The sequence below is a fragment of the Aspergillus oryzae genome, chromosome 7 (genome assembly GCF_000184455.2).
Source record: "Aspergillus oryzae RIB40 DNA, chromosome 7".
Lineage (NCBI taxonomy): Eukaryota > Fungi > Ascomycota > Eurotiomycetes > Eurotiales > Aspergillaceae > Aspergillus > Aspergillus oryzae.
The window spans coordinates 1,123,607-1,139,780 of NC_036441.1; the positions used below are offsets into that span (position 1 = coordinate 1,123,607).

Sequence of the window (16,174 nt, forward strand, 5' to 3'; positions counted from 1 at the left end):
GGACTGTATGCGAAGTGAACCTTCGTTGTTGCCATTTGGAACTTGGCGGACACGCCAAGTAATAGTTTGCGGCGAACCGCTTGACACGCGATTGGCGGCACTGTGGCAGATTCCCCGTTCCAGGACAGATTGCTGCTTTGAGGTCGTTACAAGCAATGTCTGCGTTGGCGACATCAGGCGACCAGGAACTGAAGGAGTCTGGTCGACACCACGCAAGGGCGTTGTCGACCTGTAAGGCTGCGGCACCTGCGCCCTGAGTTGTCCCGTGTTTGCAGCATTCATAGGCTTTGACAGAGAACCCGGCGAGTGCCTTCCATGGTACACATCCAATGGTGAAGGCGCAGTGACCGAGTAATTGTCCTGTGGAGACCGACGAACGTCTCTCTCCCTGTGCTTCCAAACCACAGTCTTTGGAGTTTTTACAGTCGGTGGAAGCACACCAGGCTGCGTCTGTTTAGTAAGTGAAACATGACGTGGCCGTACGTGGGACGGGCTATGGAGTGGCAGACTAGTCTGCCTAGTTGCATCAAGCACAGCTGTAGTAGGAGAAAGTGCGGGGTTGTTGACATTTAGACGAACGCCCTTGATCTCAAGGCAATTGCACTACATCCTTGTCAGTACACTCTGCACACCCAAAGGCATGGTCGGTTTACTTACCCTCTTATGCTGTTTTCGATGTTTTTCACAGGCACCATGTTTTCGAACTTTGATGTAGTTTTCCTTTTGAGCCCGTGACCGAGGTTTCTGCTTCCTCGGTAGATTCGCTGGCGTGTTCATGTTGAGGTCCAAGACGAGCTCAATCCCGCCGGGTGTCGCATCGGCGGAGGGAGGTGTTGGCGACTTGGTTGAATCGGACAGTGAAGTAGTCGCAGGGCTGGCGCATGCAGGGTCATGGGAAACACTCCACTGAGGCGATGGAAAACTGGTATTTGAATCCGAAGACATATCTGTCTCGGGAAGTGGGGCATCTTGCAAGCGCTGTAGATGTAGGGCTATGGCTGCTTCTCGGCGCTTTTCTTTTTTGGATGAGCAGCTCGGGTCAACCGCCGCTTGCGACTCTACCATATGCCGAATGGTCGAATAGTAATGGTCGTCGTAACCGTGCGCACCTGGCAGCCAGGCATTGTCAAACTCGGATCCAACGAAGACTTCACTTGGTGAAGTTGACGGCAGTTGAAGGATATCATTGGGGTCTACAACGGGCTCGGCATTCGCGGAGTCTCCGAAGTATTCCTGGAATGATGGTTCGTGGTTGACAAAGTCGGTGAATGGAAATTGAGTGCACATGTCGAGTCCCGAGTCCCAATTTGAACCGTCCAGGTCGTTGTAAGTCAGGTCAAAGTCCTTGGGGGAAATTGAGTTCACCGAGGTCGGGTTACTGTCGACATAATCCGAGGGGATATCAAAGAAGTTGTCAAAGTCAAAGAATTCATCACCCTGGGATGAGTGACCCATTGAGTAAAGCAATTGATCCGCAGACATTATCAAAGAGTGACTCGTGGTTCAATGGGGGAGAAATTGATAGATGGTGTATTATACAGTCAGGGTCGAACCCGATGAAGCCTTTCCTGATAGGGTATTGTAATGAGGGCTTTTCAGGCGGCTGAATTTCAAAGGATTCACCCGAAGACGAGGAGGTCGCTGCGCTTAGAAAGCGAGAAAACAGCCTATCCAACGTCGTACTGAGGAGTAATTTGTGTAATGACTAAGGAACACAAAGCGTTCACTCTTGAGGGGAAAGGAGATAGATGTAGAAAGAGATGCCTGAATCCTTGAAGGAAGAACTTCCCTCGTTCTCCAGACACCACCTTTCCTCTTCGGGATCCCGACTCAGCGCTAGACCCGATTGGGTGCCCGACGGCCTCTTCCGTGTTGCAATGCGACATCACATGTCCTTCGTCACTGGGTTTGTGGCTGTGCGCTTCTTTTTCTTCAACGGGCAATACGAACAATGCCCACTGAGGACACCAATGGCAGTGCATTCTCCCCCCACAGCCTGCCTTGAATACGGAGCGATCGACCCCGCCAGGTCACGGTACTGAGTAGTCACAGACCTTGTTGCTGCTTCTTTCTTTTAAACCTTAAAAAAACTTGGGTTTGCATGATTTGCATTCTTTCTCTTTGTATTCATAACACAAGTATCTATATGGCGCACACATGCTTTAGTCCATGTCCAGCACTCCATAACCACAACAACCAACAGCAATCACTGAAGCCGCCAAAATACTCAGCGGGAGAATTCCAAGACTTTCTAACAACCTTGCGGCACCAGACTGTTTATCCGAATCGGACGAACTGTCAGCGGCTCCTTTAGTTGACCCCGAAGTTGCGGTAGCGCTTGGCGTCCGTGAAGGAGTACCATATGTGTGGCTCTTCGCATCATACTTCAGACAAGCGGTGGGTAGAGGATAGGAGGTTGATGCCAAGACAGCTTGTACTCCGACCCTTTCACTAAAATCAGCAACGTCGACCTCCATGTTAGCGAGGACACCCATGTCGATGTCCACCGAAGGGGCGATATGTGTCAGGCTGTCGAAGACATCATCCAGGACAGATATCAAGCTGCTACCTTCATTCCCTTTATCAGCCACGGGCTCACACTTTTCACTGACATGACTCAGTTGAGTCGCATTCACAGATACTTTTGGCAGATTGACGAATGCTCCAACACCGCCGGATACTAAGCCCTTGGCCGTACTGATTCCAAGCAGGATCTGCGGCGTGAAGGTAACACTGAAAATCAAGGACGCCGGCGCAGACGTAGATTCAAACTCCAGCGCGTGGACCTTTGTTTTATCACTACACCCTGTTAGCTCGCCGTTCAGCGTTCATGCATTGCTGAGGATAACGTACAAACCCGAAATGGAGGAATTCCCGGGCTCACTCATGTTGATCTTAATATTCGAGTTATCAGGTACCTACATATATTAGTATAATCGGGGCGAATCTCTCAGCTAGGAAACAGTACCGAAAGATTGAAGCCGTAAGAGAACCCTATCTCCTCCACCATATTCAAGCTAAGTGAGAGATCCGGCTGGATTATTGGCCCGAAGGCTACAACTCCTGGTATCTAGGGTTGTCAATACCGTCATAGTAAAGCATGATAACACCTTGTGCCCGGATGCCTACCTCAAATGGAGTGAGAGGAATTGTAGGGAGAGACATGTTAAGGGAAGCCAGAGATTGGCTCAGCGAAAGGCTAAGACCAAGTTCAACCTGTGCGAAAAGGCCATTCGATGTGATTTCAAGAGCACCGTCGTCAAAAAAGGCAATTGTGTCTTTAATCGTATTCCCAGAAATGTTGAACGAGCCTCGAGTTATCTCAATATCGCCCTGGAGCGTGCAGTTTTTGCAGGTCACTGTTACTCCTTGCGGACTAAGATCGTTAGCACCGTGAATATTACATACATTTGTGCTTATAAGACCTACATGAACATGTCAGCGGCAGGAGTATCTGGCGGAAATATCTTCTGATTGACATAGTGCTTGTCGAGCGATTTAGTCACACTCGAAGGCAGTCCCGTTGTCGCAGTGGGAACCGCTGGAAAGGATATGGAAGGCGTAGAGCCTTCCCCTACTACCCTCGTGGTTGTCGGCGCACTTGTTGCCTCCTGCTGTCGTTTCTGATGCAAGGTATATGTACGCCTCTGGATCCTTGATCGGTGCCTGTGGGAGAAAGACACGCTGGTAGAATGGCTTGCATCGTGCCAGTCGCATTTGACCTTCTCCAGGGTGAACACTTGACGAGCAAGGTCGACACTCGTCTTCGTCACACTATATACCGTATGAGATGGACTCAGCCTCGCTTCAAGCTCAGGGACTTACTGATGGATGGACCTCTCGCCTTCCAAGTCACAGCCTTCATGGGAAGTGACGACAACAAAATCTGATACAGCCTCGAGTTCCTGCTTTAGGGCTCTGGCCCGAGTAGGCGAGTCGATGGACAATTGAATCGTTGAATCCGAGCACGACATATCATCTATGTCGGTTTCTAAAGCCTCAAGGGCAAGAATCGGGTGTTGAGATGCCACATTGAGGGTAGTGGTGAAGACATATTCCGTGTCATCTCCTGGGACCTCGTGTATAAAGTCGAAACTTGCTTCTCTCTTTAGAGCGACCATTTCGATCTCTCTCACTCTGAGGCTGGGGGGCAGACTGGCTGCAGAAAGTCGCCGGGCCTTTGGGAATTCCAAGGTTTGGGAATGCTGATCGAGTGCCAAGTTGGCCCCTTGAGCAACGCTAAAGATAGCCAAGAGAGCCAACAGGCCAAAGGTTCTAAAAGTGTTCATCGTACCTGATCGAAAGAAAAACTCGTCCATGGCGGCGACATGTATACACGCTCTTCTGGCGATAAAAATACAAACGAAACAGAAAACCCTCTATCTTGCAGGGTACCATGCATATTACATATACCCCTTTAATGCACAAGGTGCCTCAAGGAACACTATATGTGAGCGGACCGTCGCTTCCGCCTCTAGTGCCCTAAGCTAGAGGAAAATGTAATAACGAGGGAGTGATGATTATAGGTTACTAACTGCACAGCCCTGTGTCCGTTCAACCTAAGCACAAGGGAGCTGCCGCTATTATGCTCTGTTGGGTCTAGCACCAGTTACTAGACATGCAGAGTCACTGTGCCGCAAGGCTGAAGCCGGCGTTAGTACGGCAGCTAACAAACGGCCCCTCAGACGCGACAGGCTAACATCACATTTCTCGCTTATATCATTGGTTGTCGAGACCACTTACTGATAACTGTCAGACTGTCAGGGGAATGACGGGGCTGTACACTGCATGGTAACTTGCATGAGGTTTCAGATAGCAAGAAGCTGCCTGAGAATGATCATGACTGACCCACGAGACGTAAGACTGTACACAGCAGGTACCATAGCATAACTCTTCATGAAGGAGCCACCTTCAACATGGTTCTTGTTCCGAAGTATCAATGGGTGTTGTATAATGATGAATTGATTACTGTGTCTTGGGTTAGTGTTCTGCCGCCATTGGCCAACAAAATAAATACATACTCTGGAGTACATAAAAATTCGGTCTGTTTCTTACTTTCCAGGGCTCACTGCGATAATTACATAATTTGTATGAAGGTGAGAAATTAAACTATTTCTAGACCCAATTCGATGGAGCTCTTACTAGTGCGACGACCAGGCGAGGCCTTCTACCAATATATATCTTAACCTCGGTCGAATTTAACCCTAACCTCCTTTTTGCCACAACACCATTGCGAAGTGACCGCGACAATCGGGCACATCACTGGATAATGATACTATATTAGGGATAATCGTGAAGTAAGTCTCTGAGAAGACGGTAGATTAAGCAAAAATGAGTACGTGTTGCCTAGCACTGCATAATGACGATGAAACGTGGAGAATAGGAATGTGGCCACTCCACCAGGAACCTTCCAGGTTTGAGTCTCAACTGGCCAGACCACCTGAATCAACAACTGTCTAATTATTTAGTGTAGATCCACTGCAGCATCTGAAGAAGCTAGGTCGGCAAGTCAGGTACGCTATTAGTCAAAACCAGAGGAACTCGGCAATCCACGGTCACGATGATGGGGCCGAACCCCGCATAAAAGGGAACATGCATGATTGACTTAATGTGAGGGGAAGACCTGAAGGTCCGCCACCACCTTTCCTTCGTCCTTTCTTTCTCTCTGCAACTTATAAGAGCTCCCAGTGAACCTGTCGACCTGTACAATCTTCCTTCCCAGCAATCAACCACCGCGATGGTACAGTCATTAAACAATTGGCCCTAATTGAAACTATTTGGTGATCATTTACTGCAACCGGTACGCAAGGGGTGACTGGTGTAGCCGCGACCCATTCAGAAACGAACGACGCCAACGACGCCTTTTGGTACCACAAGTGATGTGGCTGCGATGATTGCTCTCAAAAAGTGTGTCCCATTCGCCTGTCGCCCGAGTGCTGTTTCCCGTGGGACGCCTCGGAGTGCCAGGCACTTGTCCAAGACCTTGCAAGCACTGCCCCCGTGGCGGCGAGGTTTGCTGACCCAGAGCTATGCTCGTGGACCACTAGAGGTACCCTTGTGCTACGTGTTGAGCGTCTAGATCGCATGAGGCTAACATTTACTCTTTTTTACCCTAAGCCTCCATTGCTGGAATCAACCATTGGGGATCATTTCGCTCAAATCGTTAGCGCATATGGTGACCGAACAGCGTCTGTTTCCTCATCCATTTCAAAATCATCTTGCTCTGACATAGAAACTAACGCGGGATCAGTGTCATCTGCAAACATCAAAATGACCGAGTAACTTATGCCGGTCTCGATGCGAAAAGCAACGCCCTCGCACGGGGCTTGGAGTCTGTAGGCGTGCGCACAGGCGACCGTGTGGGAGTGATGCTGGGAAATTCCATGGAATTCTCCATTGTATGCTATAAGTCTAATCTCCGGCGCCAATGACGCTCATTATCATTATCAAGATAACTCACGTCCATTGTGCTGCAGGCGACTTATGCGTTGTTTAAACTCGGAGCCATTCTCGTGAGTTTCTGTCGTCGCGCATACCGCAGAATGGAATTTTAATCTCGCTTCCCAGGTCCCAATAAACCCATCATTCAACGCAACCCAAGTGGTCTCGGCATTAACTCACCTAGAGGCTACCCATATGATCGTCAGCACCGAATCTAATCTGCCGCGAAAAGAGCCCCGGAGCAACATCCCAATCTTACAGCACCTGGTCCAAGACCTTCACAAATCAAAACTGGAATCCGCACTTGTCCCATCCCTGAAGCATATCATCATAGTCGACAACTCCTCCGGCCGGGTTGACATCTCCGAGTACAGATCTTTGACGAAGTTTTCCTCGGTGACATCCGCCGCAAAGGCAGATGAGGCCGCATTGCCATATCGAGATCTATCACCTCATGACGTCGTAAACATCCAGTTCACATCCGGCACCACCGCCATGCCCAAAGCAGCCTGCCTGACCCATCGATCGGTTCTCAACAACGGTTCCCAGATCGGCGACCGCATGCGCCTCACCCCGGAGGATATCGTCTGCTGTCCTCCACCGCTGTTCCATTGCTTCGGCTCCGTGCTAGGATATATGGCTACGGCAACGCACGGCTCGGCCGTCGTATTCCCCACCGAATCATTCAACGCCCGGGCAGCGCTCACGGCCGTCCAAGAGGAGAGATGCACCGCGCTTTACGGCGTCCCGACAATGTTCATCGAAGAACTCACCCTGATCGATGACGGCGAAGTGCCCAATGAAGGATTCGGCCATCTGCGAACAGGCATCGCAGCCGGAAGCAGTGTGCCAGCTGCCCTGATGCAGAGACTGCACAAGGTCTTAAACCTAACGGAATTGACCATCTGCTATGGCATGACGGAAACCAGCCCCGTCTCCGCCATGACGACCACCGACGATCCGATCGACAAGCGAATCAATACCGTCGGCCGACTCATGCCGCATGTAGAAGCGAAAATCGTGAACCCAGCCGATCGGAGCCAGATTCTCCCCGTCGGTGTGCCCGGTGAACTAGCGGTGAGCGGATACCTCTTGATGAAAGAATACTGGGGCGACCCGCAACGCACCGCGGAATCGATGATCGCGGACGAGAAGGGGAAGGTCTGGATGCATGTATGTTCTTTTTCCTCTAATCGACCGAACCCATCACATAGATCTCAGCTAGCTAACAATGACATACTAGTCCGGCGACGAAGCGACCATTTCCCCTGACGGGTATGTGACGATTACTGGTCGAATTAAAGACCTCATTATCCGCGGCGGAGAGAATATCCACCCACTTGAGATCGAGAACTGTATATTGACGCACGCTGGCGTCATGGATGTGTCGGTTGTCGGCGTGCCTGATGAGAAGTACGGAGAGGTCGTGGCTGCTTTTATTATTCCCAAAGAACATCAGGATGAGGCTGCGCCTTTGACTGAGGAGAATATCCGGGAATGGGTACGGGGGCGGTTGAGCAATCACCTTGGTAAGACTTCCTTTCAACAGATTGCTATTATTTATGAGCAAGAGCACATAGAACTGATGTCCTTACGATACAGTCCCGAAGTACGTTTTCAATTTGGAACACACGACCATCTTCCCCAAAACTGCCAGCGGAAAGATACAGAAGTTTAAACTGAAGGAGGATGCTATCAGAACCCTCAAGGAAAGGAACTCGTTGAGCTAATCTCAGCACTTAGTCTGGTGAGTAGTAATGGGACAGACAGACAATCGAATTTTGGAAGTAGCAAGTTCAAGCGATAATCTACCTACCAATTCAAGCTATAAAGAAGGAGAGAAGTGAAAGATAAAAAATCTATATGCCTCCAAAACGTATGTCCAAGTGTAGCCCTAAAAGATATCAAACGCCATGAACTCCATTTTTCGTAACCCAGCTCTAGATCTAAACTCTATAGTATATGCAAATCATGACACATAAACCTCACTCTTCCCTATCCTCCTAGCCCTAGAATTCAATCTGAGATAAATAACCTCCTGCCCAATCGCCAACACCAACGCCCCAGCCACCAAGGCAATCATAACGACAAGCCCAGTCAGATACCTACAAACCAAACCAAGCATCAGTCCACATCCACAAATATTGAAAAAAAGTAAAATCAAAGAAAACAAGAACTCACAAAGGCGAATCCCTCCCCTGAAAAATCTGCGATCCACCCATCAAACCCGCATTCGAAGCCATGACCCCTAAGTTCATATACTCATCAGCTACTATCCGACCACCAGTATCTACTCCAACAACACATCAGACACTTACACATCCTAGTAATAGTAATGCAACCAATTAGCCCCACAAGCCCAAGGAAAGGATAAAGGAAAAGAAGAATAACTCACGCAATAGCAATACTCCTCTCCCCACTACACCGACAATTAAGCTGCAACCACGTATTATGCACGGGATGATAGCAAACCGCAAAGGCATTAATCACAGTCCAGATACCGAACTTTCCCCATTTCCCCTCTACCCTGGGCAGAAGACACCGACACACGATTAACACGATTAGATAGCACGTTACGGCGGCGATGACTGTTAGGCCGCGTTTGGTGGTGCGGTCGCTGATGTAGGAGAAGAGGAAGACGAGGGGTAGGGCTAGGGTGGCGCCGATTGCGGTGAGGGCGTTGGATTGGAGGCGGGTGAAGCCTAGGGTCCTTTTTCTCTCTCTCTCTATTAGGGGGCTCCTAGATTGTGTGTTTGTTGGGGGTTCGAGGGGGTGTACGTACATCATGATTGTCGGGGTGTAGGTGGTTAGTGGACTCCAGGTTGAGAAGACGCAGGGGGCTAGGAGGAAATGGGGCCAGCGCCGGTAGTTGAGGAGGGCTTTTTTGATGTTGGATTTGTATGCTGGGGAGGAGTGGTGGGTTTTGGAGGGGGATTCGCTTTCTATTTCGCTTTCACTTTCTCCTTCTCTTCGAGAAGTTCGAGTGAGTAGAATGTCTCTATCTTCCGGGGAGAAGGATTTCACACCCCGCTTTAGAAGATAAGGTCTAGGGTTTGAGGGGCTTTGGGGAAGGAGTAGCAGGATTATAATTGCTGTTGTTATGGTGAAGATACCCTCAACTGCGTGTTTGTTGGTTATTAGAGTAGACTAGGGTTATATGGTGTGATTATTGAAATGGACATACTAAGAAATATCCACTGCCAACCTTTCAGACCATGTTTCCCATCCAATTTCAAAATCCCCGCCCCTAAAAGAGGCGAGATAGCGTTTCCACCAAACATCCCGAAGAAAAAGATGCCGACTCGTTTCGCGAGTTCGGTTTGCTCGTACCATATCGATAAAGTGTATAATGAGGCCGGGATGTATCCTGCTTCCGCGAGTCCGAGCAGACTCCGTACGACTAGGAAGCCTGTTCGATTGCGCAGGAAGACCTGAAAGGTTGCGATGGTTCCAAATGCGAGGACCTGCGCGGGGATCCATTTATCGGGCCCGATCTGTATTTTGGTATGTGTTAATTGTGGTTATTCTAGCATATGTACATTGTGTTGATCGAAGACACCAAGTGAGGGACGTTATTAGTAGCAATTGGTGACTTACTTTCTGGAGGATAAGATTAGAAGGAATCTCTAGCACAATGATACCCAAGAACATCAACTGGTTTCCTAGATTGACTGTACTCTGGTCGATGTGTATATCCTTGCCAAAGCCGCCGGTCAAGGCACTGGCGATATTCATGCGGTCCAACTGAAATACCGTCATGCCGAATAGCAAGAGGGGCAGGACTGAGAGATCAATTCTGTACACAATTAATCATTGCCCGTATAACCAAAAAGTCAATTGGGACTGACTTTCTCCGCGTCTTTCGCTCCGACACGGCACTCCATAATGTCTCTGTGTCGCTGTTGGATTCCCGCTCCGAATAGTTCTGCTCGGGTTTAGTTTGCGATATAAGCATATTAATTACAGTAGGAGGTACATGAGATGAAGAAGCTTCCTACTGATTGTGAATTTTAAGGGATCTTCAAGGTTAGGATCCACTGTAAGAAGTGGGATGCTGGCGTGAGGACCTTCCGGGTATGATGCAAGATATGCTACGTACCTTGAGGGCCGTGGTTCAACAAGGTGTCGGGATTTGAAGAAAATCTCACAACCCTCTGCCTGGATGGCGTCATGAATATTCTTATCGGTCATTGAGGCACTAGTTTCATGGTTATTTAGAGATCTTCCAATCAGTCCAGCCTCTCGGCAAAAGCGGGTCGTCATCTTCCAATCTATAGTTTACATTTTGGATGATTCTAAATAATAAGTCCTCGTACTTATCTACATCATACATTATGTCCTCTTTCGTGACATGCAAAGCTCGGCTGTAGACAAAATTCATCAATATCATATAGCCACGAGGGTATCTTGGCCATGAATCGGCGTCATGAGACATCATCGTCATTTATAGTACCACATGGGCCTGCAGTGGTACCCAAAAACATCATTCGCATAGAGAAACATTGACCATAATTAAACACCACGGAACTGGAAACAAAAAAATTCATCAGTAAAGAATCATCACAAGCATCGATCAGGGAGGAACATACCATTCGCACAACCAAGTACCACAGCGCTCCGATAAACTTGAAGATAGACAATCCCGCAACACTCCAGAGGACGACCGCCATGTAGATTGTGGATCGCTTGTTCGAATCTTCACTGGTCTTCTCACTCTGATCGAAACGGTCCAAGCCGGCTGCGCTGAGCACGACGGCCCCCAGAGCGAAGTTGCAAAACACCCATGCCAGCACGACCGCACTTCGGAATCCCTTGTAGTAATCGGCCTGTCGTTCTTCTTCCGAGATGACCTGTACTTCCTTGGGTGGCTTTTCGGCAAATTTGGCCAACTCCGTGTCGTATTGGGCGTTCAGATCGCCATCATCCTGCGGAATGTCGACGTCCACCTTGCCGCCAGGCTTCAGGTTCGCGGAGGGCAGCTTTTCCGCCTTGTCGTCACCCTTGGTACCCCATGTGATATCGTGAGTATTGCAAAACGCATAAATATTCAACACGTTGATATACGTCGGAGTGAGCAAGATATATTGGATGAACTGTCCCGGGTTAGAAAGACCAGCTGAAGAGCCGGATAGGAGGACTTACGCTGGTGAACATATGCCAGGGATCAAGGAAGATAATCGATGCGACAAACCACATGACATACGTTGAGCCCAAGGACACAATGATCGTGAAGAACGTCGAGTTGGTGAACAGATCCGTGAAGGTAAAGCCATCCTGCTGCACCTCCGTCTGGATAGATTTCACCGTGACAAAAATGCAAGCAAATGCTAAGTAAATCATAATACCAATCCAGAAATAGACCATGGTCATGTAGAACTTATTGGATCCGCCCGGGCGATTGCCCAAGGCCAGGACGAAGCACGTTACCAATGTTGCGAGGTAAAGCCACTCGAAAACCACACCAAGCACTTTACCGGTGGTGCCGAGGAGGTCTTTCTGACCGAGATATGTCGTGAGAATGTGGAAAACCAAGAAGAAATTACCCTGAAATGCAAGTTAGTGTGACAGTGGCAGGTGGAAGGTAGGGTGGTGCTTACAATGCCAAACCAAGCGAACAGCATGTTGATGGTCTGATAGAAAAACTCGATGAGCAACGCGAATTTCCGAATAGCGGAATGGTCGCTTCTCCAGATCTGATAGAAATGGGCGATTGCATATACCGCAGCGAAGAAACTGCCGTTCAGCCACCGACGGCGCTGAAGAATGAACTCCGCCATCTGATCCGGAACATCGGTCTCGCCAGTAGAAGACTTCACATATTGCAGTAGCCAGCGACAGTTACGCTTGGTGACGATTTCGAAACACAGAATACGATCCTCAGCTAGGTACATATTGGCCGTGAAAATACCGGCATTGGCGCCATGCATCTTTTCACCGAGGAAATACCGCTCCAACGGACCTTGGCCGTTCTTATCATTCTGTAATGCGACAAACCGGTACGCAGAAAATGCACCAGGAAGCACACTAATGAACCCAAAGGCCGACTCCATAGGTTTGTCGAGGATATTGCTCAGCTTATACTCGAAGTTCTGACCAGCAACCAGGGGGTTGAGCAGTTTCTTTCCGTGCGAGAGCATGACTTTGATTTCACCACAAGCCCCTCCACACATCGGCTCCACATCGAATGCCTTCCAGAGACGATAGATGGAGTCCTTGCCGGGCTTCGTTCCAGCATCCAGCAGGACACAAATGTTGGGGTCCAGTACTCGACCAAATGCCTGGAAGAACCAGCGGTGGGAGTTGATCTTCTTCTGATTCTTTTCCTTCAGACAGAAAATCATCTGAACGGGCACTGCCGAGCGTCCCTTGATTTGGACCTGGGTTCCCTTCAGCTCGAGAGCTATCTGAGTGGTGTATTCGTAGATGTGCGCTGTCACGTCCTTGCCGTTGACTTGTTGCTTAGCAATTCCGTCCTGGTATACTCCCAAAGCGGCCAACACTGCACGGGTTCGCGGGTTGATTTTCGCACGACCATCGCTGATTACACAGACCACGATCTTCTTCCATGCGTCTTTGCCCCAGGTCTTGCTATGCGTCCTCGAGCACATATGTTCAATGTTCTTGAATACACCAATCAACGTTCGCGCGAAAAGAAAGTCATCCTCATTATACATCGTTACCACGATGAAGAGTTCGGTATGACGGGGCTTGGCGAACAGTTTCTGGCGCAATGTGAAGCGCTCCTCAAAGAAGTCGTTGGGGTCGCATGTTGCGGCGGAATAACGCATATGTGTGAACTCGTCACGGCCCGGAGGCTCAGCATGAGGAACCTGGTTAAGAAGTTTGGGTGCGATCGGGCAATCTAGAACAAGATTACCATTGAATAATTGCACTTCTTTGACCGTTTTCCACCGTCGGATGGGTGCCGGGCTAGGGGTGTGGCCGTCCGCCTGCTCTTCCACTTGGTATTCATCGCTGTAGGGATCGGGTCCGAATGGATTGTCCTGTTGTAGCATGGGAATGCGATCATCGCTATAAGAGTGCTGGTGCTGGTGTTCGGGGTATTGTCCTAAGTCATAATCATCATGTGGCGTGACTGTAGGTTGGTAAGGTTGAGTATAATAGGCGTCGTGATGTGCCTCGGGATCCACTGCATACTCGTATCCGGGGTAAGACTGCTGGTGGTGCTGTTCGTAGGCTTCGTTATGACCGTAAGAGTTAGGCAATCTCTCCACTGAATACTGTTGTCCCAAGTTCGTCAGTTACCACACCGTGGTATATGTCAGACGGGGATGCTTACCGTTGGTTGCTCGGCCAGTAAATCACTCGAAGGCATATGAAGGCGCTCCTGTGGCCCGTAAGAAACATCTGAGAGCTGGTAGGCATTCAATGGCCGACCCGGTGACGGAGACCGATTGTTCGTTTGGTGGGGGTTCATCATGGGAGAGTGACTATGGTCGTCCTCCCCATAAGACTCTCCTGGAGTAGGGCGTCAGTATACTAGAGGATGCAAGAAGGCTGGAGGATTCCAGCGATCGCGAGCGCAAGCGGAAACAAAAGGAAAACAAAAACAACAACAAAGAAGGACGAAAAAAGATGTTGTCAGCTTGCGCGCGGAGCCTATAGACAATCTCCTTCAATATTCTAAAGTTTCAGAAAGGAGATGGATATCGGTGCGACAGCCCACAGCGACGCAATCGGAACAACTTTAACAAGGGAAACCATGCGCAATGGGAAATATACTGACCCAGGCGATTGTACGACATGTTGGACGATCGTGTTTCGGGTTAACAATCGTTCCAATCGGCGCGGATTCCTCGAACAGGGAAGTTGCGGAGAGAGATTGCGCCAGGAGCGCGGGTGGAATGCTCTCAATTCACTTTTAATGGTTCCCAGGTCGAATTCTCGGCGAAAGTTTCAGAGGAAGTGATAGGCGGTTGACAAGATAAAAGGTGGGTACCGTTGATTCGTTGTCAACAATGGAAGATTGATCGGTGAAACGTGAAGCACGACGAAATGATGAGTTTAAAGAAGAAGATTGATGAGAGGCAGCGTATTTCTTTTGACGAGTGCCTGGGAAGCTGCCGCGCCACTTTTCTTCCCCAAGCAAAGCAAAGCGCGAGGCACAAACTTGTCTTGGCGGGGTTTACGTTTGTTGACCAAGGAACCGAGGGATCAGCGGGAGAGATTCGTGGACAAAGATAGCGAACTAATTAGTTAGTTAATGGGGGAGGATCTGACTAAAGGAAAGAAGTGAGTTGAGGTACGAATGAGATTTCCTTTTTCAGGCGACGATCGTGAAGTCATGTGGGCCCCCAGCCCATTGGGCGGGAGGATTCATGTTACGGTACTTACAGTACGGGGTCCCTTTTCGGACTCTTCTCTATGTTGGTTATTTATATCGATGATGTCTGTCCTGACAGCGGGGGAATATCTCCTTCTCGACAAACCCGGAGAATTAATTCTCAACAGGACCTTTCTCGAATCAAAAAATACGGAGGATTACTCTCCTATGGAAGCAAGCCCTGGCCAGCCGTGGATACCTGAGGAGAGTTGCACTGGTCCTTTGGGTCATGTCTCCACTCCCCATCACTGGGCCAACAACATCTCGTCCACAGCCACATTGCCGTGGCGGTTCCTTGGGAGCGTCATTGGAAATGTTCTTTTTGTTTGTCAGTTCTTTTTATAGGAACTTTTTCTTGGTAGCCTAACAGAAAGACGTTCTTCAGCCCTGTCAAAGGCTGTCACGACTCACAATGGAGGAATATTCCATTTCGTTCGTGGATTTTATCTAACTATAGACATGCGCTAGTGTATGTATACTAATCCGACCAACGTCATAGTATCAGCAATGGGCCGCCGGGAAGTATTTCCCGGTAGTTTATACTTCCCCCAAGCAACTTCAAGCTTTGAGTCGGATTGTCTCTTGGTCAAGGACCTGAGGATACGTATTACGAAGTATTTCTATCTACCAAGGTTTCATTGCTACTATTTTGGAGGCCCAATAACTCATAAGATTACGTGAGATATCATCTGACATAAGCTCGCCATTTGTGACTGATCCTGGTGCACCTCTTCCACCGCCTAGACCAAGGGCGAATAACATCGAGTCGCAGTATACCATGTCTCGGCAGGCAGAATAAGCCCAGTGTAGTAGGCGGTAACATTGTATATCTTGTTTATCTTGTTCCTGTTCGATATTTTGTCCCTGGCTTATTCGGTGAGTCGATAGGGGCCAAACTCGACTGAGCCTGTAAGCACTATAATTCCACGTCGTTGGATAGCGAGGTCATATACACTTCGACAGGGCGTATTGGACCATCCATGATCTGTAACATCCTGGTAAATACTGATCAACACATACCCAGACGTTGAGACTTTTATCTGTTCTGTGCCTCCTGCAAAGGTGCTCTCATTTTCTAATTTCAACCTGATAGAGGATCGGATTTAGAGGCAGTACTCGTGTCACAGAGACTAATTATAAGCATACTGGTCAGCGTGATGTTTACACCACAGAGAAAATGCAACTCAGAACAACTAATACCTGAGAAGTCGTACATATACCTGGTAGTAGCACAGGATAGAAATAATTACTCTGCAGGAGCCATGTGCTGAGGGACCGTAATTAGATACGGCTTTCGTGGGTATATCCAAACCTGGTTTGATAATGAATAACACTTGTGGAATCAGACCAAGCTCATCTACACAGTTTGTTTAGATATATACCATGATT

The 16,174-nt window shown here is 48.9% G+C and overlaps 5 protein-coding genes across 5 annotated transcripts; 1 reads left to right on the forward strand and 4 right to left on the reverse strand.

Moving 5' to 3' along the window:
• Window positions 1-508: 508 nt before the first annotated feature.
• AO090011000444 (uncharacterized protein) lies at window positions 509-1,482 on the reverse strand (the record flags this gene model as incomplete). Its single annotated transcript, XM_023232957.1, has 2 exons — window positions 509-517; window positions 658-1,482. 2 exons carry the CDS (start codon window positions 1,480-1,482, stop codon window positions 509-511), a joined length of 834 nt encoding a protein of 277 aa, XP_023093509.1.
• A 1,572-nt stretch (window positions 1,483-3,054) lies between these two features.
• Window positions 3,055-4,319, reverse strand: AO090011000446 (putative GPI anchored protein; the record flags this gene model as incomplete). Its single annotated transcript, XM_023232958.1, has 3 exons — window positions 3,055-3,376; window positions 3,430-3,774; window positions 3,826-4,319. The coding sequence occupies 3 exons, from the start codon at window positions 4,317-4,319 to the stop codon at window positions 3,055-3,057; spliced, it is 1,161 nt and encodes a 386-aa protein (XP_023093510.1).
• A 1,012-nt stretch (window positions 4,320-5,331) lies between these two features.
• On the forward strand, window positions 5,332-8,171 carry AO090011000447 (putative AMP-binding enzyme; the record flags this gene model as incomplete). Its single annotated transcript, XM_023232959.1, has 7 exons — window positions 5,332-5,335; window positions 5,981-6,188; window positions 6,251-6,398; window positions 6,477-6,512; window positions 6,568-7,614; window positions 7,685-7,970; window positions 8,044-8,171. 7 exons carry the CDS (start codon window positions 5,332-5,334, stop codon window positions 8,169-8,171), a joined length of 1,857 nt encoding a protein of 618 aa, XP_023093511.1.
• Window positions 8,172-8,450: 279 nt separating this feature from the next.
• On the reverse strand, window positions 8,451-10,200 carry AO090011000448 (uncharacterized protein; the record flags this gene model as incomplete). The annotated part of the gene is made up of 5 exons (XM_023232960.1): window positions 8,451-8,546; window positions 8,623-8,689; window positions 8,837-9,560; window positions 9,626-9,935; window positions 10,039-10,200. 5 exons carry the CDS (start codon window positions 10,198-10,200, stop codon window positions 8,451-8,453), a joined length of 1,359 nt encoding a protein of 452 aa, XP_023093512.1.
• A 753-nt stretch (window positions 10,201-10,953) lies between these two features.
• chsA (chitin synthase class I) lies at window positions 10,954-14,207 on the reverse strand (the record flags this gene model as incomplete). The annotated part of the gene is made up of 6 exons (XM_001826031.3): window positions 10,954-10,968; window positions 11,031-11,534; window positions 11,584-11,985; window positions 12,039-13,682; window positions 13,742-13,920; window positions 14,189-14,207. 6 exons carry the CDS (start codon window positions 14,205-14,207, stop codon window positions 10,954-10,956), a joined length of 2,763 nt encoding a protein of 920 aa, XP_001826083.1.
• Between the last annotated feature and the right edge of the window lie 1,967 nt (window positions 14,208-16,174).